Genomic DNA, 22,922 nt, shown 5'->3' with positions numbered 1-22,922 from the left:
TACAGGTGTCAAAGGTGACCTGGGATGGAACTCAGGTGCCTGGCACACGGTACTGGGGGGTCTGCTGCTGCTTTTTTGGGAAGAGAAAGGTTTTTAACCCCTTGTTCAAAATCCCTCCAGGGACTTTGGGCATTAACCAGCCCAGACTGTGCCAGGCCCCTCTCCCAGCTCCCTGGAGATGTCAGGAACTGGAATGCAACAGCAGTAGGGCTGACCACAGGCCAGTTGCCTCCCCCTCCCTGGGTCCTACATCCTGACCCAGCCTCTCACTCCCCCTTGCTGGGTGCAGCCAGAGACAAGCAGGAGAGGAGGAGCAGCAGCATCACAGAGCACAAGAACCTCTTCCCTCACCTCCCTCACACAATCCCCCCCCTCAACCCCCCTGCAGTGATGGAGAACAAACCAACCACACCTTTCAGGGAGCTGATCTCTATTTCAAAAGGCTGCTCCTGGAGGAATCAGTATGGACACTGGCATGGGGTGGTAAACAAGTACCAAGAGATTTCTGCCACCCAAAGTTCCTTCCTTCCCTCCTCCAATCCCCTGAAACAGATTTCACTACAGCAGCTCCAGCCCATACAACTGTGAGAACATTTCATGCACAAAAATAAAAACCAACCCCCCAAAAATAAAACAAACCCCCCAAAAAAGAACCAGAAAGCCCCAACCCAGCAAAGCCCCCCATGGCCACGCCGGTGCAGACAGCTCCGTGTTCCCTCCTCAATCCTGGGAGAGGGAAGGGCTTGGCCAGGGCACCATCCAGCACAGCCACCAGCAGCCCCCCACTCCAGCACAGTCCAGAGGTGCCAGACCTGATCCTGCCCTGTGGGTTCTTCTCATGGTCACGGGGTGAGCGAAAGGAGAAGTGGGGTCCCAGGAGCCTCAGGGCTCTGGCTGGGGTTGGGCTGGGTGTGCAGAGGGCAGCGCCAGCAGCTGGGGCACCTGCAGACCGGGGAGAACCTTCCTCAGGAGGCCGCTGCCTTTGCCTGAGGAACAGCAGCTGAGAGGGCAAGAAAACCAACAAACAACTCCAAATCCATCAACACTCCTCTAAGGTTACTAACTACTTCTACACCGACGCTGCGCGGTGGTTCAGCGCGGGGCTAAGCATGCTCCTAGGGAACTACGGGGGCGCAGCGGGTGCCACGGGGGGGGACACAGCTTCAGGGGGTGCTGCCTCCCTCGGGCCTTGCTCAATTCCTACTACAAGACATCTACAGTAACTCACAAGCTTCCCACAGACCCTGGGGGGCTCCAGTCCCAGCACGCTCCCAGTGCCTGGGCTCCTCTCACCTGGGCACGCGTGGCGAGCTGGGACCGGTACCCCTGGAAGGGGACACTGCTTGGCTGGCACCAGGCAGCACATCCCTGGGGGCTGTTTCCCAGGAGGAAAACAGGGAAAAAAAAGGAAGAAAAGAAAAGGAAAAAATAAAGAGAGCAACTGTGCTCTGCTCCATTTAATTCCAATTAACCACAGCCCTCGGAGCTGGGAGAGACGCCAGCTGAGCAGTTTGCTGGGCAGCACCTCTGGGACATGGGACGGCCCATTTCTCAGATGCCCCTTTCCCAACCCAGCCTCAGCCTAAAGATAAACACGTCATCACTGTGTTAAACTAACAAGAGCTTCAAAAACCTGCAGGTTCTTCCTCTGGGGGATGTGACTGAGCAGTGGGCAGGACACGTGGGCAGGCAAGTGCCCGGCTCTGCAGCGGGGACGTTGCTGCCTCTGGAAGCTCCAGACAGCGACTGGTGTGACTGGATCCTGTCTGAAAGACACGACGCTAGGGCTGGGAAGAGGAAAAGGAGCAATTCATCCTCACGTGCTAGAACCTCTCCTCCCTCCCTGGGTGGGGAAACAGGCAGCTTATTTGCAAAAGGCAAGTGGTTTCCTAAAAAAACACTACTGGAAAAGGAAAGAAAAGAGGTGAAGGCTGCTCCACGCCTTCCCCTAGACAACTGTAAAAACCTTGGAGAGAGAGTGGCAGCGGGGAGGCTGGCAGGGCAGCTCGGGACAGCTGCTGTCTCTGGACGTGCCACGGCCATGGCAAGGTCCAGAGAGGTCTGGCTGTGCCTGGCGGGCGCTCCTGGCAGAGGTGCAGGAGCTCAGGTCCTCTCTGCCGCTCTCGGGGTGTTCGGGGGGCAGTGAGTGGCTGCGGCTGGTCTCCACGCTGGCCAGGCAGCTGCTGGTAGTTGGTGTTTCCTCCCCCAACAGCCCCCAGGCCGCTGCGGGACTGTGATTGCTGTGGGTGCAGCGCCGGCTCGGGGTTCCCCTCCTCTGGAGAGGTCTCCTCCGAGCGTGCTGCTGCTGCTCAGTTGCTCTCCACCAGCTTGGCCAGTCCCTGACGGATCTCACTGAGCTCAAATATCTTCACATCCATGATCTCTGCCACCTTGGTGACCTCGTTCTGGATCTTCTCCCTCTCGGCGAGGGTCTCGGCCAGCGTCTGCTCAGCCAGGTGCAGACGGCGCTCCAGCTCCGCGTTGCGCGTCTCCAGCTCCTGCCGAAGGGCACCACTGGCTGTGCTGAGGGGGCTGCCCCAGCACTGACACACACTGCACACAGACCACCCCCCTTATCTCCACACAGCAGCCCCGCCAGCACCCCAGCGCCAGGCACCCCGCCAGCCCCGGTCTCCATCAGCTCTGACACCCAGATCTCTCCCTATCTGGGGCTGCAGCACCCCGGCACACACACCACCCCCCCCCACACCCCACCCAGCGCTGCCCCCCAAACCCAGGCAGATCTCCTCCTCTATCATCCCAGCCCTGATGGCATCTGATGCTTGGAGATACTGGGAAAGGCAGTGCTGGTGAGGAGGGCTGAGTCCCACAGGAGACCCCCAACTGCTCAGGAGCTCGGAGGGAAGGACAGGCAGGCAGTGCCCCCAGAGACCCCTGACAGACTGTGCTTCCATCTGCATCCTGGCCCAGAGCTGTGGAGCAGCTTGCACCCCTCCTGCCAGCCCAGCAGAGTCAGAGCTCTGCTCCCTGACCCTCCCCAGCCATCTGAGGGTCACACCACAGCACAGGTCCTGCTCCAGCCCCAAGCCAGTGGCTGCTGGGCTGGGTCTGTGCCCCACGCTGTATCTCCAGGAGATGCAGGGAGGGTGGAAGAAGGCAGAGACATAGGCAAGGACCTCTTCCCATCATGCAGAGGCATCTGCAGGCATGGCAGCTCTGCAGCAGTCACTCTGGCTGGAAGCAGAAACGGGGACGGATCCCCCCCCAGTGAGAGGTGTCCCAGATCTGCCATCCTCACCTGCAGCTTCTGCAGCGTCTCCTCGCGCTCACCCTCTGCTTCCCATCGGCCACACTTCTGGTTCTTTAGCATCTGGATCTCCTAAAACACCAGGAGGAAGCACATCACACTGGGGGCACCCCTGAGGACAGGCAGGGTGCTGGTGACCCACAGGCCACCCAGCTTCGGGCTGTGCTTTGGTCCATGGGGCATTACCTCGTCCTTAGCCTTGATCAGCAGCTCCAGCTCCTCCAGTGTTTGGCTCAGCTCTTCCTTGTTGTTCTCACTGGGGGAATCCTGAGTCCCCTGTGACTCCAACTCTGCTACCTGCACGGGCACCAGGAAGGCATGCTCAGAGAGATGGGGACATCCTGACCCCCCCAGCACCCACCTCACTCCCTGCAACCCCCTGGCTTCCTCACAAACCCACTGGGGCAGCAGCTCCCACCTGGGGCTGTCAGGAAGCCATTCCCTCCTGCTCTGCCTGGGTCTCCCACAGAAACACGCTGTGGTCCAGAGCCTCAGGCTCTGCTTTCCCCCCCAGCCTCATGCTTCCAGCTCAGCTCGAGGGGCTGATAACACACACGTGAGCTACAGCCCAAAGCGATCGCTGGGTCCAGCTCCCTCCACATCACTGCCCAGAGTCACTGCAGCTCCGCCGCAGCAGAGCTGGGAGGCTTTGCCCAAGCACACTCCCTGTTCCTGAAAGATCCAGCCTGGTGGTTTGTATTATTCATGAGAAGGATTCATTTTTAAAAGCTGGCAGCAGCTCCTGCCGAGCTGTGACACCGCCAGCTCCAGCCACAGGGCTGGACACCTCCCCACAGGCAGTTGGGGCTCTGCTTGTCCATGGAGAGCTGTCAGGCCAGGATCGCCCAGCTCCCACCCCAGAATGCTCCAGTTTAGGGATAATAATTTAGTAACAGGCTCTCCTGGGACTCTGCAGAAGTCCCCAGTGGTTCCCCTTCACCCAAGGCTCAGGAAATCCTCACCCCCATCTCCTAGCTGTGGGAACAGCCACCAAAGAGCTGAGCAAATCCAGAGCAACGGTGGGACGAAGGGACAGCCCGTGCCAGCCCCAAACCCCCCCTCACACATACACAACTGGGATCTCTGCATCCTCCTACTGCAGAGGAAACATTTGCTCCCTGCAGCTCTTCCCCTGTGCGACTCCAGCACGGAGAATGAGCAGCGGGTGCCAGGGGAAGGTGTTTGCCATGCTGCAGCCATCGAGTGCAAGCAGCTGTTAATTGCTATCAATCCCCACTGCCTCCACCTGAAATGGCTTCGTGCCTCCCTCCCCAGGGCTCCAGGGGCCTCTCCCAGCCCAACCCCACAGCTCTTCCCCCCCTCAGCAAACCCACCCGTGTGACCGTCACCCCTCTGCCCAGACACACACAGGGCTCCTCAGTTGATCTGTGACCTCCCTGACACCACAGAGGTCAAAAGATCCTATTATTCCAACCACACAAGGGCTCGTTTGTACGGGGTTCATGATGTTGCAGCTCGGGCTGGAGCTAATTATAGCAGACAGAGCCATCTTCACCCTTCCTGCCAGCAGCCACATGGCCCTGACACCCAGCGCTGGGGGGAGCACTCAGTGGAGCTGCGGCTGGGAGCTGTCCCAGGGAAGTCTGAAGGGAAGCTGGATTCTCTGTGCTCTGGTTTCCTCCCTTTATCCACTCTGCACACCCCCACCTTGCTCTGCAGAAGGCAGGAGCCCTTGGGACAGCTCCCCAGCCACGTGCCCTGACTCCCTGACATATTTTCCCTGCCAGGATCACGCAGCATCCTGGATCTCCATCCCATTTCCCAACTGACACCCAGGGAACCTGATGGGAGGACGGGGTCAAGGGCACCATCTGGCTCTGGGAGGGGGCTTCCTCCAGCCCACTCCACAAAGCCCCTCCTGCGCTCACCCGCTGCCGCAGCGTTTCCGTCTCCTCCTGGTAAGCAGCCAGCTGCTTCTTCCACTGGTCCACGTTGGCATTGGCTTCGTGGAGAGCAGCCACCAGCTTGTTGTTGTTGTCCTGGAGGCTGAAGAACTCAGCCTCCCACTGCACCTCGCTCACCGACCTGTACCAGAGGACAGGGGAAGGTGCATCAGAGAGGCGCAGCGGGAAGGTTTCCTCCCCCCCACCACGCTCTTGGAAGTGTGAGGCAGCTCCTCCAGAGTTTTCTATTTGGCTCTTTAAATGCATCTCCCAGCCCTGAATCCACATCTCCTCCCTTTATCCCTGGATAATGCTGAACTTGGAGGCCACACATGCTTGCTTTAAACTGCAGAAGCCACGCTGTGAGATTAATGGGGTGGGGGAAGACACAGCTACTGCAAAGGAGTTTTGCAATGTGGGACTGTGAATCCATTTTCAAAACCCATGTTAGATCTGAGGTGGCTTTGAATAAAACCCGACCGCCCCAGACTCTGGAGAAGGCGGCAAAGGACACTTGCTTTTGATTTAAAAATACTCTAAAGTGCTCAGCTGGGAGCTCCCCAGGAGCCACGGGGCAGAATCCAGCCCAGAGCCTTTTGAACAGACAAAGAGCGGAAGCAGCGGGGACTTTGCTGGAATCACCAGGGGAATGAAACACAAAACGCAGCCCTGGGCCAGCTGGAAGAGTGTGAACATCTTCTGGTATCACAAACTACTGATCTGCAGATAACTGGCAGCAGCTCATCCCCGCTGTGGGCACAAGGCATCCTCCATCCCACGCTGCCTGGGGTGCATGCTGCACCCCCCAGCTGCAGGGATTTCTGCTGGGGAGCTGGGGGGGGGGGGTGGGAACGGAGCAGGGGCTGGGCAGCAGTGGCCATGGGGCATTATTGGGTGACCTAAAAAAGCAGCACTGGGTCAAGCTCAGGGCCCCAGGAGCACTGGGGCACAGGGGTGTGCAGCACCTCTGAAACCAGGACAACCTCCCAGAGCAGAGAGGTGAGGGACTAAAGCTAAAGGAGGGAAGGTTTAGATTAGATATTAGGGGGGAGTTTTTTTACAGAAAGAGTGGTGAGGGGCTGGAACAGGCTGCCCAGAGAGGCAGTGGATTCCCCGTCCCTGGAGGTGTTCAAGGCCAGGTTGGCTGGGGCCCTGGGCAGCCTTGTGTAGCTCCAGGCCTGGAGGTTGGTGTCCCTGCCTGTGGCAGGGGGGTTGGAGCTCTGTGATCCTTGGGGTCCCTTCCAACCCAGACCATTCTATGATTCTATGATTCTATGAGGGGTGGGGAGCAGAGAGCACTGGTGGCAGCCTCACCCTTCGGAGAGCATCTTCTTCAGCCGCTCCTTCTCTGTCGTTATCTCCACGTCAGCACTCTGGCTCCGGAACAGTTTATCTTCCCCGGGGCCGTTGGAGCTGATGATGGGGCTGGGAAGTACCTGGGGGACCAGGAAAAGGTGGTTATCAGAGGGCAGCAGAGGCAGGCCAGGAGGTCTCAGAGCCAGCTCCCCTGCGAGGAGCCCTGGCTGCAGCCCCAACTCCCAGTCCACACGATGAGGGCTGCTCTGCACCCATGGCACAGCAGCACCTGCCACAGCACAGCCTTGGAGCCACACAGACACAGGGACAGTGGTCCCAGCACACAGACACCCTGAGCAGGTGGACTCACAGCCTGCACCCACCAGCTGTTCCTCCCTCCTGGTGTGAGGGACCCAATTCCCTGGTCCCTGCCTCCCCCTGGCACACAGCAGGGATGCTCCAGGGACTCCAGTCCCTGGCTGCCACAGCATTGGGGCTGCTCGAGCTGTCTGTCCACTTCAGGTTTGATCATCTTTGCAGGATTCTCCTGGCTTTCTCAGAGCAGTAGAAAGACCAAACAACCTCTGAGCACGGAGCTCAGGGTTCAGTCCCAAGTGCAGTATCTGTACCCCAAAAACACCACTGGCCATCAGGACAGCGTGTCTCAGGCTCAAGGGATAGAAGCTCTACTACTGCTCAGGTGACTCTGGCACCCTGTTTTCCAAAGGTCTGAGTGTGAAACCCACAGCCCCTGCACCAAAGCAGAGCCCTCTCCACAGCTCCACGGACACACAAGGTGCTGTCTTGGGCTGGAGGGGACCAGCAGTGGAGAGGGATGGGCATGTAGAAGCCAAATTGGGCTGTGCATCCTCTGGAACAGCCTCCCTGCAGCTCTCCTCTCACAGCAGGGACAAGCTGGGCGCTGACGGGGTGAGCTGAGCTATGAAAAGGCTCCCTGGGACCCTGCACTGAGGGCTGCAGAGCAGATGGCTGTGGAGCCAGCTGGGGTTGACAGGTAGCCCTCGCTGCCTGCGCTGAGGGCAGCCACCTGCCTTCGGAGTCGGCTGACATCTATAAATAGAGCTGGACAGAGCCACGAGATGTCCTGACAGCAGCTTTGGGGAGCCTTCCAGAGCAGTGAGACCTGCAAAACACAGCCCTGCCTCCCCTCTCCCACACTGTGGGGAAACTGAGGCAGGGAAGGGGCAGAAGCTGAAGAACTTCTGGCTTGCATTGTCCACAGTGACACAGCCTGTGATGGGGACTGGCCCAGAAGGTACAAGAGGACAGCAGAGAGCTGCTACCCTGGGATTTCCCCAGCCCTGAACGCCTGAAACTCAAGTAAACCAGAGCAGATGCAGAAAATGAGGGAGAGTCCTGATTTAATTTCAGGAGACGGATCCACTCTCTGCTGGCTCACAAACAGAAACACAATCAATTATTCAAAGCTGATGTCTGAAGCTCCATAAGGCAGAGGCTGCGAGTCAGCGGGGGGAGAGGGGAGGCCGGGCTGGGGGGGCTGGAAGGATGGGTGTGCCCATGTGGCAGGGGACACCCTGCACGTCACCGTGTCACACGCTGGCTGCAGGCAGGGGCAGCACACGCCTGTGTCCGAGCTCTCCCACCCAGAGCTCCCACTGCCAGTTCAGCAGGGTGGGAAGGGATGTTTCCTGATGTGTGGGGCAGCTCTGAGCTCCTCAGCCCCTCTGCTGCAAGGGGCCATCCCTGCCTGGCAGAGACCAACGCGTCCTGTTGTGGCACCTGATGGGTTCTGCCCCATGTAAACAGGGCAAGAGGGAGCAGCTCTGCTCCCAGCATCCATCTCCTGGCCTAGAGAGCACAGAGATGCAGCTGGCTGTGAATCTCTGCCTTGGGCTGACCAAAGTCTTTAACTTGAGTCCCTCCTTCACTTGCCACCCATAAGGATGGTGCTCAGTTTGCAGGAGCCAGAAGCCAGGCAGACTTTCCCCAGCCTTGCACCCCACCATAACATTTCCAGTCTCTGCAGAGCCACCACCTCCCCCTCCCCCTCTTTTCCTGCGGGCCAAGGTACTGTTCGCACTCCCTCCTCCTCCTCTGCTGCCACTCCATCTGTACTCAGCCCAGAGAACTTAGTGTCCTCCATCCTACAGCTCCTCTCCTAGTGCCAGGAGCTCTGGGAAATGCGGAGTCACCTCTGGAGGGAACTATTTGGGAGGGCAGCTCCATCATCAGCACTGAACTGCTTCACCATGGGGAGGAGCAGGGCAGTGCTGCCTGCCCAGTGCTGGCACACTGAGCCCACCCAGCAGCTCTAAAGAAGAAACAAAACAAACCAAAATCCATCCAAAAATCCCAACCACCACGACAGGAAGAAACCCAACACTCCTCCAGCTCTGAGACACCAACAGATCTGGGCGCTCCCACTGGCACAGAGGGAGGAGTGGGAACCTTCCTAGGAGCTTCACCTAAGCACTAATTAGTTAATCCACTTCATGTGGCCTCAGAAGAGGGACCTCTGGTGTCATCAAAACGTGACACTCCAACCTCAGTGCCTGGCAAGACAGTTCTCAGGGAGGAAGGGATGAGAGCAAGAAGTGCCCAGAGAAGCTGAGCGCAGCGGACGATTCCCCTGGCTGAAACCACCTTCCCCACGGCCCTTCCCCAGCGTTACCTGGTGAGATGTGATGTTCAGGGCAGGATTGGTCAGTTCTGTTTTATCCTGGGACTTCTCCCTGGCCAAACGAGCAGCTTCTTTCACTTCCTGGAACTTCTCTGCGAACTGGAAGGGAGCGGAAAAGTCACTCTGGTGCTGCGCTGGCACGTGGAACAAGCTAGAGCTGATGTCAGGTCACTGCTCCCCCCTCTGCCACTCCACTCAGTTAGTAACAACCAGGGAATAGCCCCTTCCTGCCCCTGGTTGTGGCACGTTGGCTGTGGGAGTAGCTAAGTGCCAGTGCCAGAAACCAACCCCCAAGTCCCAGTTCCAGCCGTGATGCTCAGAACACCCTGCAAACACTTCACGCTCCTCCTGGCACCTCTGCATCTCGTGTTGGGCTGTAGCACAGCAGGAGGAGCATTACATTCCCAGAGCTGGTTCTCCAGAGGCCAAGCTCCCTTTTGGGGGTTTGAGAACCCTGCTCAGAGGTGCCCTTACCTGGGAGAGGTGCTGCTCCGAAGCGAAGCCCAGCCCGTACACCGTGTTGGCCCGGCTGTCTGCCCACTGCCCGAATTTCTGGGACGTCTTGGTGAAGGTCATGTTGGGGGTGATAGTGCTGTTGATGATTGCCTGCAGAGAGGGGCAACAAGAGGGCAGGGAAATCTCCATCCTGCTGCCCGGGGTGGTGGTGTGGGACCTACAACCCCTCTGCTCTCCAGCTTCACACCGTTCCCTTGGGTTCCATCCCTGCTCCTCAGAGAGAGGAGAGAGATCGGGGCTGCCCCTTTGCTCCCCTCAAAAGCCACAGACCATGAGGTCTCCCCTCAGCCTCCTCCAGGCTGAACAGCCCCAGGGCCTTCAGCCTCTCCTCGGGACCCTTCCCCTCCAGACCCTTCCCAGGGTCAGGGTTCTCAATAAAGCTTTGTGTTTTGGATTCTCAGGGCTGGGGGTTGGGAGGAGAAGAGGCAGGATGGGACGACACCAGACCCAGGGCACACTTCCCCAGCGCGGTTTCTAGACTCCAGCACTAAATACACCCGAGCAGAGTGCCTGTGCTGAGAACTGGCCAACTCATCACCAACCCCACCAACACCAGAACAGAGTTCAGGTGGAGAAAAACCCGCTGCCCACCCGTGGGACCTGCCAGCAGGTGCCCCCTCACCTTGGTGCCCCCCACGCTGATGATCCGGTAGACATTGCGTGTGGCGTCGTAGAAGTAGGAGACGGTCAGAGCGTGTTTGCTGGCGGGGATCCAGTTGCGTTTGGTGGCTGGGTCGATCTGGAAAACGTGGGCCCTGGTGCTGAAGATCGGCTGCTCCCTGCCAGAGAGAGGAGCGGGGCTGTGAGGGCGGAGGGGAAGCGCCATCGACTTCCTGGCGCTTGCGTTGGGCTCGGCGCCGGCGGCACTTCTGCTTTTCACCTCCTCCCCAGGGATCCAACACGAGGTGCTGGGCAGCACAGCCCCCCAGAGTGACACACCTCTCCACATGCAGCCCTGGTGTGGGGAGCAGCCCCCCAGGGTGACACACCTCTCCATCCACAGCCCTGGTGTGGGGAGCAGCCCCCCAGGGTGACACACCTCTCCATCCACAGCACTGGTGTGGGGAGCAGCCCCCCCAGGGTGACACACCTCTCCATCCACAGCCCTGGTGTGGGGAGCAGCCCCCAGGGTGACACACCTCTCCATCCACAGCCCTGGTGTGGGGAGCAGCCCCCCAGGGTGACACACCTCTCCATCCACAGCCCCACTGTGGGGAGCAGCCGCCCCCCAGGGTGACACACCTCTCCACACGCAGCCCTGGTGTGGGGAGCAGCCCCCCAGAGTGACACACCTCTCCATCCACAGCCCTGGTGTGGGAAGCAGCCCCCCCCAGGGTGACACACCTCTCCATCCACAGCCCTGGTGTGGGGAGCAGCAGCCCCCCAGGGTGACACACCTCTCCATCCACAGCCCTGGTGTGGGGAGCAGCCCCCAGGGTGACACACCTCTCCACACACAGCCCTGGTGTGGGGAGCAGCCCCCAGGGTGACACACCTCTCCATCCACAGCCCTGGTGTGGGGAGCAGCCCCCCAGGGTGACACACCTCTCCACCCACAGCCCTGGTGTGGGGAGCAGCCCCCAGGGTGACACACCTCTCCATCCACAGCCCTGGTGTGGGGAGCAGCCCCCCAGAGTGACACACCTCTCCACACACAGCCCTGGTGTGGGGAGCAGCAGCCCCCCAGGGTGACACACCTCTCCACACACAGCCCTGGTGTGGGGAGCAGCCCCCCAGGGTGACACACCTCTCCATCCGCAGCACTGGTGTGGGGAGCAGCCCCCCAGGGTGACACACCTCTCCATCCACAGCCCTGGTGTGGGGAGCAGCCCCCCAGGGTGACACACCTCTCCATCCACAGCCCCGGTGTGGGGAGCAGCCCCCCAGGGTGACACACCTCTCCATCCACAGCCCCAGTGTGGGGAGCAGCCCCCAGGGTGACACACCTCTCTATCCACAGCCCTGGTGTGGGGAGCAGCCCCCCAGGGTGACACACCTCTCTATCCACAGCCCTGGTGTGGGGAGCAGCCCCCCAGGGTGACACACCTCTCTATCCACAGCCCTGGTGTGGGGAGCAGCCCCCCAGGGTGACACACCTCTCCATCCACAGCCCTGGTGTGGGGAGCAGCCCCCCAGGGTGACACACCTCTCCATCCACAGCCCTGCTGTGGGGAGCAGCCCCCAGGGTGACACACCTCTCTATCCACAGCCCTGGTGTGGGGAGCAGCCCCCCAGGGTGACACATCTCTCCATCCACAGCCCTGGTGTGGGGAGCAGCAGCCCCCCGGGGCTGGCATCGCCCAACACCCCTTCTTGTATGGGGACCCAAGATCTCCAGCACTCCTGAGTTTCCAGGAGCTCTGGGCTTCTCTGTGCTCTTCCTGGGAGCCCTCTGCATCCGTGGCACCCTTCCAGAGTCCGTTTTAGAAGCTGGGGGACCATGGCTGCTGATGCCTCCTGTGTGCCCACTACCCAGGCAGCACGATGACCACAGTTTTCACTGCACACCAGGGACCTGGGCCTGTGAAAGTACCCTTAGCACAACAGCACAGCTACCAAGGCCTGTACTACAGGTACAGATTCCTACCTCCCACGGGAGCTTCCCTGTCCCCCTCTCTACTCTCCAAAGATCACAGCCTGGTCATTCCATCTTTAGCCTGGCTCGAAGCTTTGTGTCACCATCCCTGGCACCTCAGTGGCCAGTTCACAGCAGCTTCACCAGGTACAGGATTTCTCTGGATGGGTTGTGTTTCACAGGGTATTGCTGAGATGGATGGATGGATGGATGGATGGATGGATGGATGGATGGATGGATGGATGGATGGGTGGATGGGTGGGTGGGTGGGTGGGTGGATGGGTGGATGGATGGGTGGGTGGATGGGTGGGTGGATGGATGGGTGGGTGGATGGGTGGGTGGGTGGATGGGTGGGTGGATGGGTGGGTGGGTGGGTGGGTGGGTGGACATATGATGTGTTTGGGATGTGAGCACAAAAGCCACCTTCCCCTTGGCACAGCTCTTGAGTCACACTTGGGAAGCGCATCCTGCAGCAAGAGGTCAGGCTGAGCGTTCGCAGGGACTCGCGTCACCGTGAGGGACAGGAAACACTTCACCACACAGCACGCAGCAGCTGCGGGCAGGGGCCAAACCCAGCGCTGCCCGGGCTTCCTAACCACTCACATCCCAGCTGAGCCCAGGAGTTCAGTCTCAGGAGGCAGGAAGGAACGTGTTTCTGGAGGCAGGAAGGAATGCTTCCCCGACACAACGGTCCAGGTGCCTCAGGGCTTGGGGCCTTTTCCTGACTTCAGTTAAAGCCCAAGGCACCAGCCTCTCCTTACCCAAACCCAGGGAGATCTGACCCCATTAGAAACATCCTGCTTGCCCACAACAGCTGCGAACAAGCCACAGCCACAGTCCTGCACGACGTGAGCTCCCCAAAATCCCCACGTCTCCATTTCCTCTCCATTCCAAGGCCTCACAGCTGCACGGGACAGACCTTCCTGTCAATCCAAAGATGACCATACCTGCAAGTTTTCTTCCCTGTCATGGGAGAGAACTGGGGGGAGCTGCATACCCAGAGTAAATCCCTTTGGCAGCAGGCGCTGGCTGCTGGGAGAGGGCCACAGAGAGGAGCCTGGATGGCTCCAGTGTTCCCAGTGACATGCACGTGATGCCGGCTGCATGACGGAAAACCCTCCTCAGCCACCAGCCCTCGCACGCACGGCAGCTATTCCCGTGCTCCTGCTGCCTGTGCCCAAGCTCCATGGAAAACATCCTGCTGACCACAGCATCCAACATCCCCTGACACACACACACAACCCATCGGAGTTCTTAGATTCCCAGAGACAACCCTGCTCTGCCCGCCGGGACGGGGCTGCAGCAGCACTTGGGTAAGCATCTCCCTGCCTGGAGATCCAGGAGGGATCCCAGACCCCCAGGGAGGGGGGGATCCCCTGTGGTTGCCCTGGCATGCTGCATCCCCACGGCACACTGCGTCCCCATGGCCATGGTCCCCTCACATTGACTGAGGCCACATCTCTCCAAAGGGATGCTCAAAAACACAAGAAAGTGACTTTGCACGATGAAGGGTGCCAGCAGAGAGCCCAGATCACCCAGCCTCTCTGCCTCGTCTGCCTCCAGGTCAGCTAAGAGTGTCTCAACAGGTGGAAAAACCCCCACTGCCTTCCTACCGATCACTCCAAGACAGGAGAGGCTCCGGATGCCACCCAGATGTCAACCGCCCTGTAATTACAGTGTCACCAACCACAAGAACAGCGTTCCTGTCCTGCTGGGCACCAGGAGCAGAAAACAAAAGGCCAGAGGAAGGGCTGTGAGGTGGGAGAGCAGCCCAGAGACACAGGGGTCAGCTTGGGCTTTCCCTGCTCGCACGAGGCTGCTCTCAGCCCCACGCCCACGCTCTCTTCCCGGTCTCCCACACAGCACAACACACACTGCTGAGGACATTGATGCAGCAGAGTGTTCTACTTCTTGTGCCTCCGTGTACCCACCTCCGTCTCGACACTCCTCGTGCCTCTGTTCACACCTCACAGTCAGCCCCAGAGCAGCAGAACCTCCGCTGCCTGCCAGAGGCCCGTCCCCTCCACCCACAGACAACGTCCTGCAGGCTCCTGGAACGGGCCAGCTGCCAGTTACACCAGATGTGCTTCGCTTCCCACCGGCAACAAACCAGCACCAACAGTGGATGGGGCTTGTCAGCAGCTTCACCTGCCTGCCTGGCACCAAGCAGGGGGCTCTCCTGTGCCCACCTCCCTCCCAGGGACACAAACCACGTGGAACCTCCTGCACCCACCCTTCACAGCTCCTCTTTCCTCACTGCAGATGGGAACAGCCGCTGCCAAACCTGCGTGTCCCTCACAATGGGAGCTGGAGATGGCTTTGTTAGGCCAGCGTGTTAATTGCCTTCACGTAACTACCTGAGCACGCTGCCAGCCTGGCACGGGGACAGGGCTTTCTAGGAAGCATCTCTTGAGCTCTGCAGGTAGCGCTCCACAAGAGCTTTGTGCTCTGCTTGGGAACAGCGCAGAGATGTAAGGGGAAAAGAAGTCTTCTCTTGTTTTAAATCCAGCCAATGATACAACTGGTATCCAGCTGGGACAAGAGCTTCAAGGATGCTGCTGGCCTGGAAACCTGCCCTTCCCTACTCACTCACTCGCCTGACAAGGTGAACACAAACACTACAAAACTGAAGCTCTCCTGGAGTCACAGTGCTGGAGCACCACGGAAAGAAAGAGTGGGCAGCAGTGCCGAGCCAGGGAGAAGCAAGGAAGCAAGTCCTGGGGCACGGCCCTGGGAAGTCACAGCCACACCTCGCCCTTCCCACAGGACAGAACAGCTACCAGGGAAAACCAAACAGCTAAAAATGCAATGAAGAGGTGACCTCAGGCATCCACACCCCATCTGTTCCTCACCCCATCAACAGCCCTGGCTCCAGGATGCTGCCCGAGGCAGGACCCGAATGCCTCCTCTTGTGGCTTCTCTCTGGGGGTCAGTGGGTGTTTGGGGAGGATGTGTGAGTACAGGGAATGGATCGATCGTTCCCCAGTTGCTCACTGACTGGAGCCTCTGACTCAGTGGCCATTGAGCAGACATGTAAAACCACACGCTGGTCTCATTTCCACCTTGGTTCTGACGCTACTCCTGTCCCTACAGCATCCAGATTGATTTCCTAACGAGCAGCTGCTTATTTCACCACTGCCAGGAGAGCAAATCATTATTTGTCCTCTTAATTTACAGCCTCAGCAGAACAGCAAGAGGCTGAGCAGGCCAGAGGGACCGAGTTTGGTACGGCTGGATGAGGGACCCCGCAGCATTAGGACACACGGACACGCTGCCAGGACCCTGGAGGAGTGTGCCCTGTGCCAAGGAGGTGCAGATGGCATCGGTTCAGTCCCTCGCACCGGCACCGCGCTTCACCTAGCAGGGGGACAGCACCAGAGACCAGAGAAGGCTCAGAGCAGCGCTGCCCCCTCTGCTCTGTGTAATCTGAACACATATGTCACCGCGAGCAGGGACTGTCCTTGTGTGTCCTGCCTGGATGCAGCCTCTACCCTCTTCTTTACAGGCATGTGGGGCTCTTCCTAAGCAGGACCTTCTAAACCAGCCCAGCGGCTCCCCTCCCAGAGCAGCCCCTCCAAAGGGGACTGCAGCACTTTAGGAGCCAGCACCAGGGACCCACAGCGTGTGGGTTTGTACAGATCAGCCCTCTGTGCTGCAGGAAAACAATGTCCAAGGAGAAGCAGAGCTGCTGGCACCAGGCTGGGGGGAGCTCAGCTCACCTGCCCGGCCCCAGAGCCTGTCCTGCACAGAGGAGAGACCACACACACACCCACCTATGCTCTGCACCTACGCTCTGCCAGGCGTGCCATTGGTAGGAGGATGGGTCCTCCCTCTAATCCTCACCACAAAAGTACTCCCAGCCCTGCAGATGAGTCAAACAGCTGCACAGAAGTAGAGAGGCGCAGAGATTCTTGGTTTAAGCCACAGACAGAGCTGGGAACGGGGTGCATTCCCCACTGCATCCCCCAGCCTCCCGCCACGAGGTAACAGCGTATGGTCCTGTAAAGAAACATCTCCTGTTTTAAGGAACAGCCCAGGATGAAGGAAGGGACAGTCAGCCTTCAGAAGAGCTGTTGATCTTCACATGTCTACTTCAATAGTGCCGTGGCATCCCCAACATATCCCTATTCTCCCTCTGCCCACCCCAGCACCAGCCCCCCGTTGGGGTCTTTGCACTTGAGAGAAACTGTTTCACCCCTTGTATCTTCTCAGGTATTTCCCAACACAAACAGCATCTCTTTAGGAAGAGCCTGTTTGGCAGTTACAGGCTCGGTCTCCCTAGGGCAGGTTCCTAAACCTAAAAGGCAGCTGCCCAAGCACAGCCCTCCTGCCAGACCCCTGCACCTGGGCAGGAAGGAATCCGGGCTCGTCGCTTGCTTTAGATCTCCTACCGCATCCAGCCACGTCTGGGCTCCATAGTGGGGAGGGGTCTCTTTCTCATTGCACAGCTGCATTTGACTTACGCTTTGTCCTCCTTCTCCTCTGATTTTCTGTGCAACCAGGAAGGTTTTTCCCCCACTAAGAGCCTCTCATTTTTGTGTCCTCAGCAATTCTCACTCCCCAGCCCTGCCTGCCTGTGACATGCCCATTTAGTTAACTGAATTACTTATCACGTCCTGCTCACCTGCCCCCACCCTTTGCTGCATGACCAGAGAAAAGAGACCTGATGTTCACTCTGGAGAGGGGAGCTTTCAGTCCCCCTTCCCCAAATCTATACCAACATTTCTGTCCTGTTTTTGGTTCCAAAGCAAGGCGTGTGACAAAGGAGCAGGAGTCAGACCTGGACACACTATGGAGTTACAAGAGATTTGGTGGGTGAGTGTGAGCTCAAAGCACTCCAGGGGCACAGACAGTGGATGGGGCTGGGGGTTAGAATAAAGTCTTTTGGCCACTTACAGCAGCAGCTGGAATGCGCTGGGGAGGCTGAGCTCCATCCTCATTAACTGCCTTTGCCTCCCTGCTCCTGGATGGGGTTCAGCCAAGGGCATCACTGGGAAGTCCATGTGCTGCTCCCCAGCCCGCACTCCCTCTCGCTCGCTGCAGCTTCTCTTTGCAGGGATATTCATTCACTTGTCAGGGAAAGGAGCCTCTCTGCACTTGGATGCTGAGAGGATAATCACTTTAAATACCTTGCTCAGCATCTGGGCAGCCTGTGGTCCACCCCTTCACCCATGAACCAAACCAGAAACTGCCCTGCAAGAAATCTCCCAGTCCCAGACCAGCAGAACCATCTGTTTCTGTGGACCATGGGCATGACCATACCCCAGTCACAAGGGCACAGCACGGCTCTGGGCTGACAGAGCCTGGTGTTGCACCGTGCCCTGTGGCTGGGCTCAACATGCAGCCACAAGAAACAAGCTCCCCTCTCCCCAAAAAAAACCCAACCAGGTCACAAGCCCCCCCCAAAAGAGGGCATCTTCTGACAAGAGGCTCAGCGCCAGCCACACCAGGAGGCGAGGATTCCCCTGCTGCAGCACTGGGCGCTCTCTGATTCCTCACCACGATCCTCCCAAAAGTCCTTTCTCCCCATAAGGTCCTGTTTCCTGGACAGGGAGCTCAGGGGGCAGCCCGTGCAGAGCTGAAAGGGCTATATGAGAGCAGCTCGGCTCTGGCCCTGAGCCCACAGCCATGCTGAGTCAGCTGGGAGACTCTTCTGGCTGCTGGGGCCAGGGCTCTCCCTCCTGCGGGATCAGTCACCAGCCAGGGCACTCGGTGTGAGAAGCCTGGCACAGCCCCACAGTGCAGGGTAATTTGAGGAAGGGGGTTGGCCAGGGCAGAGGGGGGAGTGTGTTTCCAACAGTATTTCAAAAGGCAGAGCTGGAGCATGGAGAGGGCATGAGAACCAACCTCCTCCTTCACTGCTGTCTGTCTTTGTTTCCTTTTATCTTCCCCCAGCAGCTCCAATAGCTGCTGACTGTGTGTCAGCGCTGTTTGGGGAAAGAAGTGTGCCTTAATGAGAGCCAAACCTCACCTCCTTCCCTTTGCATTTACCCCCCATGCCTAACCTAACCCTCCTTCTAAACCAGGGACAGGGCTTACCTCCATCCAGAGCCCAGTGACTGCGTGCAGAGCGTGCTGTGATACCATGATACTGCCTACCCTGGGTCTGGGCACCAGCCCCCAGGACACGGACTGGTGCACAAACTCCTTTGGGAACAAAGTTTGGGAGGACCGATTCCCAGCCCTGTGCTCTAAACACCGGGCAGGTTTTCAAGCCCTCCCAGCCACAGCTCTGCTTCCCTTCTGTGCTGCATAATGTCACCTTGGGGAAAGCGCAGAGATGCTGCTCGTGTCCAGATGGGACTGAAGGAGGCCAGATTCCCCCCCCCCCCCCCCCATCGCCCCAAAGGGAAGGGGAGCACAGCTCCAGCAGCACGAGCTGGCTGGGGGCTGCTTTCCCTCTGCCTCCCCCAGCTCCCCAGGGATCACCCAGCAGGGTTTAGCACAGGAATGAAAAGCAGCTGCCTCCCGGCCTGTCTGCAGATAAAGGGCAGCAAAGGAATCCTGGCTGCAGAGCTGCGCTGGGATGGCGTGGGGAACAGCGACAAGCACGCAAGGTCAGGCACAGAGGAAGGGGACCAAGGGCATTTAAAGACACAACACAGATGAGTTGGTTGGTTGTTTGGGGTTGGCTTGTTTTTTGGAAGCCAGTCTCCATCTACAGAGCATCTTGGCCGCTGAACACTGTGCTACTGGGTGTCTACAACACAATCTGTGCATTCACCTTCCTGGGACAACTGTTAGTTCTCCTCCTTTCCAGGCACACAGACCTGCTGCTGGAAGTCTGTAGAGCAATTAAAGTTAAAAAACCCAGCAGAGCCAGACAGCAGCCAAGTCATTCTTTATACATTCCAGAAAATATGTCCAGTAATAATGAGAACCAGAGAAGCAGAGATATGTGCACATTGCAAACCACTCCATGCCCCCGACACGTTCTGCCTCTGCATCCTCGTTACCATCGACAAGACCCATAGTACTTCCAGGCACGGATGCCTGCTCGGCTTCACTACAGCAAGTCCCCCAAGATCTGCTGCTATTTTCAACCTGCCCTTGCCAGAGCTCTGGCAGCACAACCAGCAGCCCCTCTGACAAGGGCAGTCCAAGCTCCCCATGCAGCAGAGGTCGGAGGGATGACAGCGTAGGGATGAGTAGGGGATTCATTTGCCTGACGTATGCAACCAGCAGGTAAACTCTGTACCACTCAGATTAGCAGCCTGTAAACTGCACCCACCTGTACTGACAGTGACACTGCTGCCAGCAGAGCCAGGGAAATGGGAAGGGTCCATGGAAGACTCAGCTAGGACTTCACTCCATTCACTTCTCAGGGGATCGAGTGTTATTTACAGCCCTGCTCTTCAGAAAGGCAGTGCTAATGCACTGCTAGGAACAGTGTGGTGGCTACCCAGGAGTCCAGGGAGAATTTATCCATGAAACCAGAACATGATGTTACCAAAAAATCTCATATGGAGGAACAAGACCCGAATCCCTGCTCTAAAAAACAAGTTAACTGAAATCAGCTGCCAGAGCGTGATGTGAGAGGTGATGTGCTCTGAATGGCTTCTGTATCTAAACGCTGCTGAAAGCTACTCCAAATCCCCATGTGACCAACGTAGGAGCAAAAAGCCACTTTTATCTCAGGAGTTAAGTGGGAATAAGGCATTTTGGGTGGAAACGTCATCTCTGGCTTAACAACAGTTTTGCTACTACAGCAGTGTAATTACAGAGCGAAGCCTGAGCAGCCCGAGATGGTGACGCTCTCTCAGCGCTCTCCAAGGGAGCCAGCAACCCCCTAAAGAAACCACACAGCTGCTGGGTGTATCTGTGGGATGGGGCATCCAAGGAGGATTCATCTACTAGCTCTAGTAAAGCGCTAGTCCCCAGCCATCTGCTTGTTAAACCCTTCCTGGCAGTTCTAGAAGTTTTACAGTAACTTTGTGGCTCACGGGAAAAGCTCCAGGAGAACAGGGACACTTTCTGGTTTAACCTGGCTCAGCACATACTCTGCCAGCTTCAAAGGACCTGTGCCAGCTCCACACTGCTGTCACTTCTGATTCCTGGCCTCTGCCTTTGCTGCTGCTTGAGTCTGCGTTTGGCTGTTGGATCGTTTTACCTAGACAGTCCAAGAGGAAAACAAGCCCCTAAGAATGAAACTTCTCTCACACCATCAAACCCACTCGTTTGGAGGGAGCTGATCCCACAGGCTTCCCACAGACCCTCTGTGATTTCAGGCAGCCACAAAGGGTTTATTGCACAAGAAACTCCCAACAACACATCAGGTCCTTAAAGTTACATGACAGACTTACAGCTAGCACATAAGCTAAATACCAGCCTAAGCTCCTATTTCCATGCCAAAACCCACTGCCACATCCATGCAACATTATTTCACTCTTGGAAAAGCTGAGGGGGGATCATAAACTAAGTCATCAGGCTTTCCAATCAGCTATTTATCCCTTTAGAAATGCAGCCGGGATCCATGTTACTGCATGCCAAAGCCACAGCAGCCAAACAAAATCCCTGATCTCTAACTTCTGGAAAAGTTTGTGACCGTCCTCCCACCCGGGCTGCAGCCTGGGCTTGGTACAACCTATAGATCAGTAGAGGCTTCCCTCACACACGAGTTTATTTAAAGAACTTGCAGCCTCTCGCAGTTACCCACTTTCTCTCGCACAAAACAAACCACGAGCCTGGACTGTGCCGCTCGCAAGGCGGGGAAAACCCCAATAAACACCATTTAAACCTTTCCTTTCTTTCGCCACCCCCTTCAATACAGCCCAGCGGCCATGAATAATCAAAGCCATTCCCGGGTAATAAGCTGCCGGTCTCACCCCATCTCGCCGGTGTCCGCCGCGCTCCCTCTCCCGTCCTCTCGGCAGCCGCCCGAGGTCCTCTCCACGCTCGGATTTATTTCTCCCTTCCTCTTTCTTTCTCTGTCCCTCTCCGGATCCGGATGCTCTTTAAATTTCCTCCGGAATTTCACTTTGAAACCTCGTTACTTTGTGCCGTCGGCTCGAAACGCCCAGTGAATCCCCCCCCCACCCCCCCCACCCGAGCGTGCGGGGCAGCGAGGGCAGGGGCCGCCCGGACCCCCCACCCCCTCCTTCCCCGCCCCTCCCCGGGCACCCAGCCCCAGCCCCGAGCGCTGGGCGGGCGAGCTCCGCGCTCCCCGGCCGCCGCAATCCCCAGCAGTTCGCCCTCTCCGGCTCCCAGGATCCCTCCTTCCCCTCAGCATGGGAGGGGAGCGGCAGGATTAGGTGGTGCTTTCGCAGCCCTTCCAGACAAAGCCGGCGGCTCCTCCGGCAGCCCCGCGAGGTTCCCCCGCCAGCCCCACTCCGGATCCCCGGGGCTCTTTGTTCGCTTCTTTCCTTCTTCTTTTATTTTTTGGGTTTCTTTTCCTCTTCCTCATCCGCTTCCTCCCTCTCCCAACTGCCCCATCTCGGTCACATTTCTCCGCTCCTTCTCCCGACTTTATCCCCGGGGCCGGGCCCGGGCCGGGCCGGCTCGGCGGCACCACCTGCCGGGCAGAGCCAGCGCTGCGCCCGCGGGCAGCGGCCGGGGCTGCGGGCGGGTCCCGGCGTGCCGGAGCGCGGGGCTCCCGGGGCTCCAACGGCCGCTGGTTACCCACGGGGGAGGAGGGGAGGGTGGGGGAGAAATAACCGTCTTCTCTAATCGTCTAGACAGCTCCTGCCAGGAACGGGGCGGCCTCTGCTGCTCCGGCTTGAGGAGCTCATGTACGCGAGTGGAAAGCTGACACAGGCCACGGCTGCGTTTTCATGGGGTGGGGAAATGCCCCGGGAAGGAGAAAGGCTGAAAAGATGGGGGAGTGGAGTGGGGAAGAAGCAATCGGCCACCCCTGGCACACGGCTGTGGCCAGAGGAGCCAGGGCAGCCCTGGGAGAGGAACCGAACCGAACCTCTGCTCCCCCAGGTACCCCCTGCCCACAGGTGGGATGCTGGACAGCTGGGTGAGGGGTCACGGCAGAGAACAACCCACACTCTGTACTGGAGGAATTAAAAGTGCTTGACCAAAGAAAAGGACGTGGTGGGACTTGATCACAGCCATGGGAAAAGCTTCCCGGCGGCAGGGAATCAGACAAGAGTGCTGCCCACTCCGGCCAGCACAGGTGTGACAAGCTCCCAGGGCTGGAAGCAGATGTGGAGAAGGTCAGATTAGGAATAAGATGTGGGGGTTTTAAGGAAGAAGATGCAGAGATGGACCAGGACCTCGTGAAGACAGCCAGCCAGCCAGACCGGGAACAGATCTTTGCATGTCTGCTCCTTTTCCACCCCATACCCAACAGGTTTGCTGCAGAGAGGTTGCAAATGGCAGCTACTCCGGGCGCTGCTCGTGTTCTGTTCTGGCAGAGCCCAACGTGCATCTACCCTGAGGTTCCACATGAGCAGACAAGGATGGGGCCTGCCCCAAACGCTGCCAAGTGATGAAAGCAGAACTGACCAGAATCAACTGCAGGGTGAATCGGCTCTACAGCCTGTAGCTGTTCTGGCTCCAAGTCAGTGACTTGGAAGCCACAGACAGGTTCTAAAGAGGTTCTAGAACAAGTAGCAACCGTGCAAGCTCCTCATACAAACACGCCCCATAGGGAACATGAAGTTTGGCTTCATTATTTCTGCACTTCCACCCAGATCCTTCTGTCAGTACGCTCAAATCCCGGTTGAACGCCAATATTCCTCACCTCATTCCCAC

The 22,922-nt window shown here is 58.2% G+C and overlaps 1 protein-coding gene across 1 annotated transcript; it reads right to left on the bottom strand.

Moving 5' to 3' along the window:
- Window positions 1-419: 419 nt before the first annotated feature.
- HOMER3 (homer scaffold protein 3) lies at window positions 420-21,232 on the bottom strand. The gene is made up of 9 exons (XM_084276432.1): window positions 21,047-21,232; window positions 10,269-10,425; window positions 9,605-9,736; window positions 9,122-9,229; window positions 6,487-6,608; window positions 5,158-5,314; window positions 3,455-3,565; window positions 3,260-3,340; window positions 420-2,498 (listed from the first exon to the last, which is right to left on the bottom strand). Exons 1-9 carry the CDS (start codon window positions 21,049-21,051, stop codon window positions 2,310-2,312), a joined length of 1,062 nt encoding a protein of 353 aa, XP_084132558.1. The 5' UTR covers window positions 21,052-21,232; the 3' UTR covers window positions 420-2,309.
- Between the last annotated feature and the right edge of the window lie 1,690 nt (window positions 21,233-22,922).

The sequence above is a fragment of the Gallinula chloropus genome (genome assembly GCF_964237585.1).
Source record: "Gallinula chloropus genome assembly, chromosome: 28".
NCBI lineage: Eukaryota > Metazoa > Chordata > Aves > Gruiformes > Rallidae > Gallinula > Gallinula chloropus.
This window is presented reverse-complemented; position numbering and strand designations above follow the sequence as displayed.

What these genes read in the sequence shown, in the direction of transcription:
- HOMER3 (XM_084276432.1), bottom strand. An exon ending in TCAGCGTGGGGGGCACCAAG is followed by an intron (nt 9,737 to 10,268) that starts GTGAGGGGGCAC and finishes CCCTCTCTGCAG; the next exon opens with GCAATCATCAACAGCACTAT. An exon ending in TGATCAAGGCTAAGGACGAG is followed by an intron (nt 3,341 to 3,454) that starts GTAATGCCCCAT and finishes CTGGTGTTTTAG; the next exon opens with GAGATCCAGATGCTAAAGAA.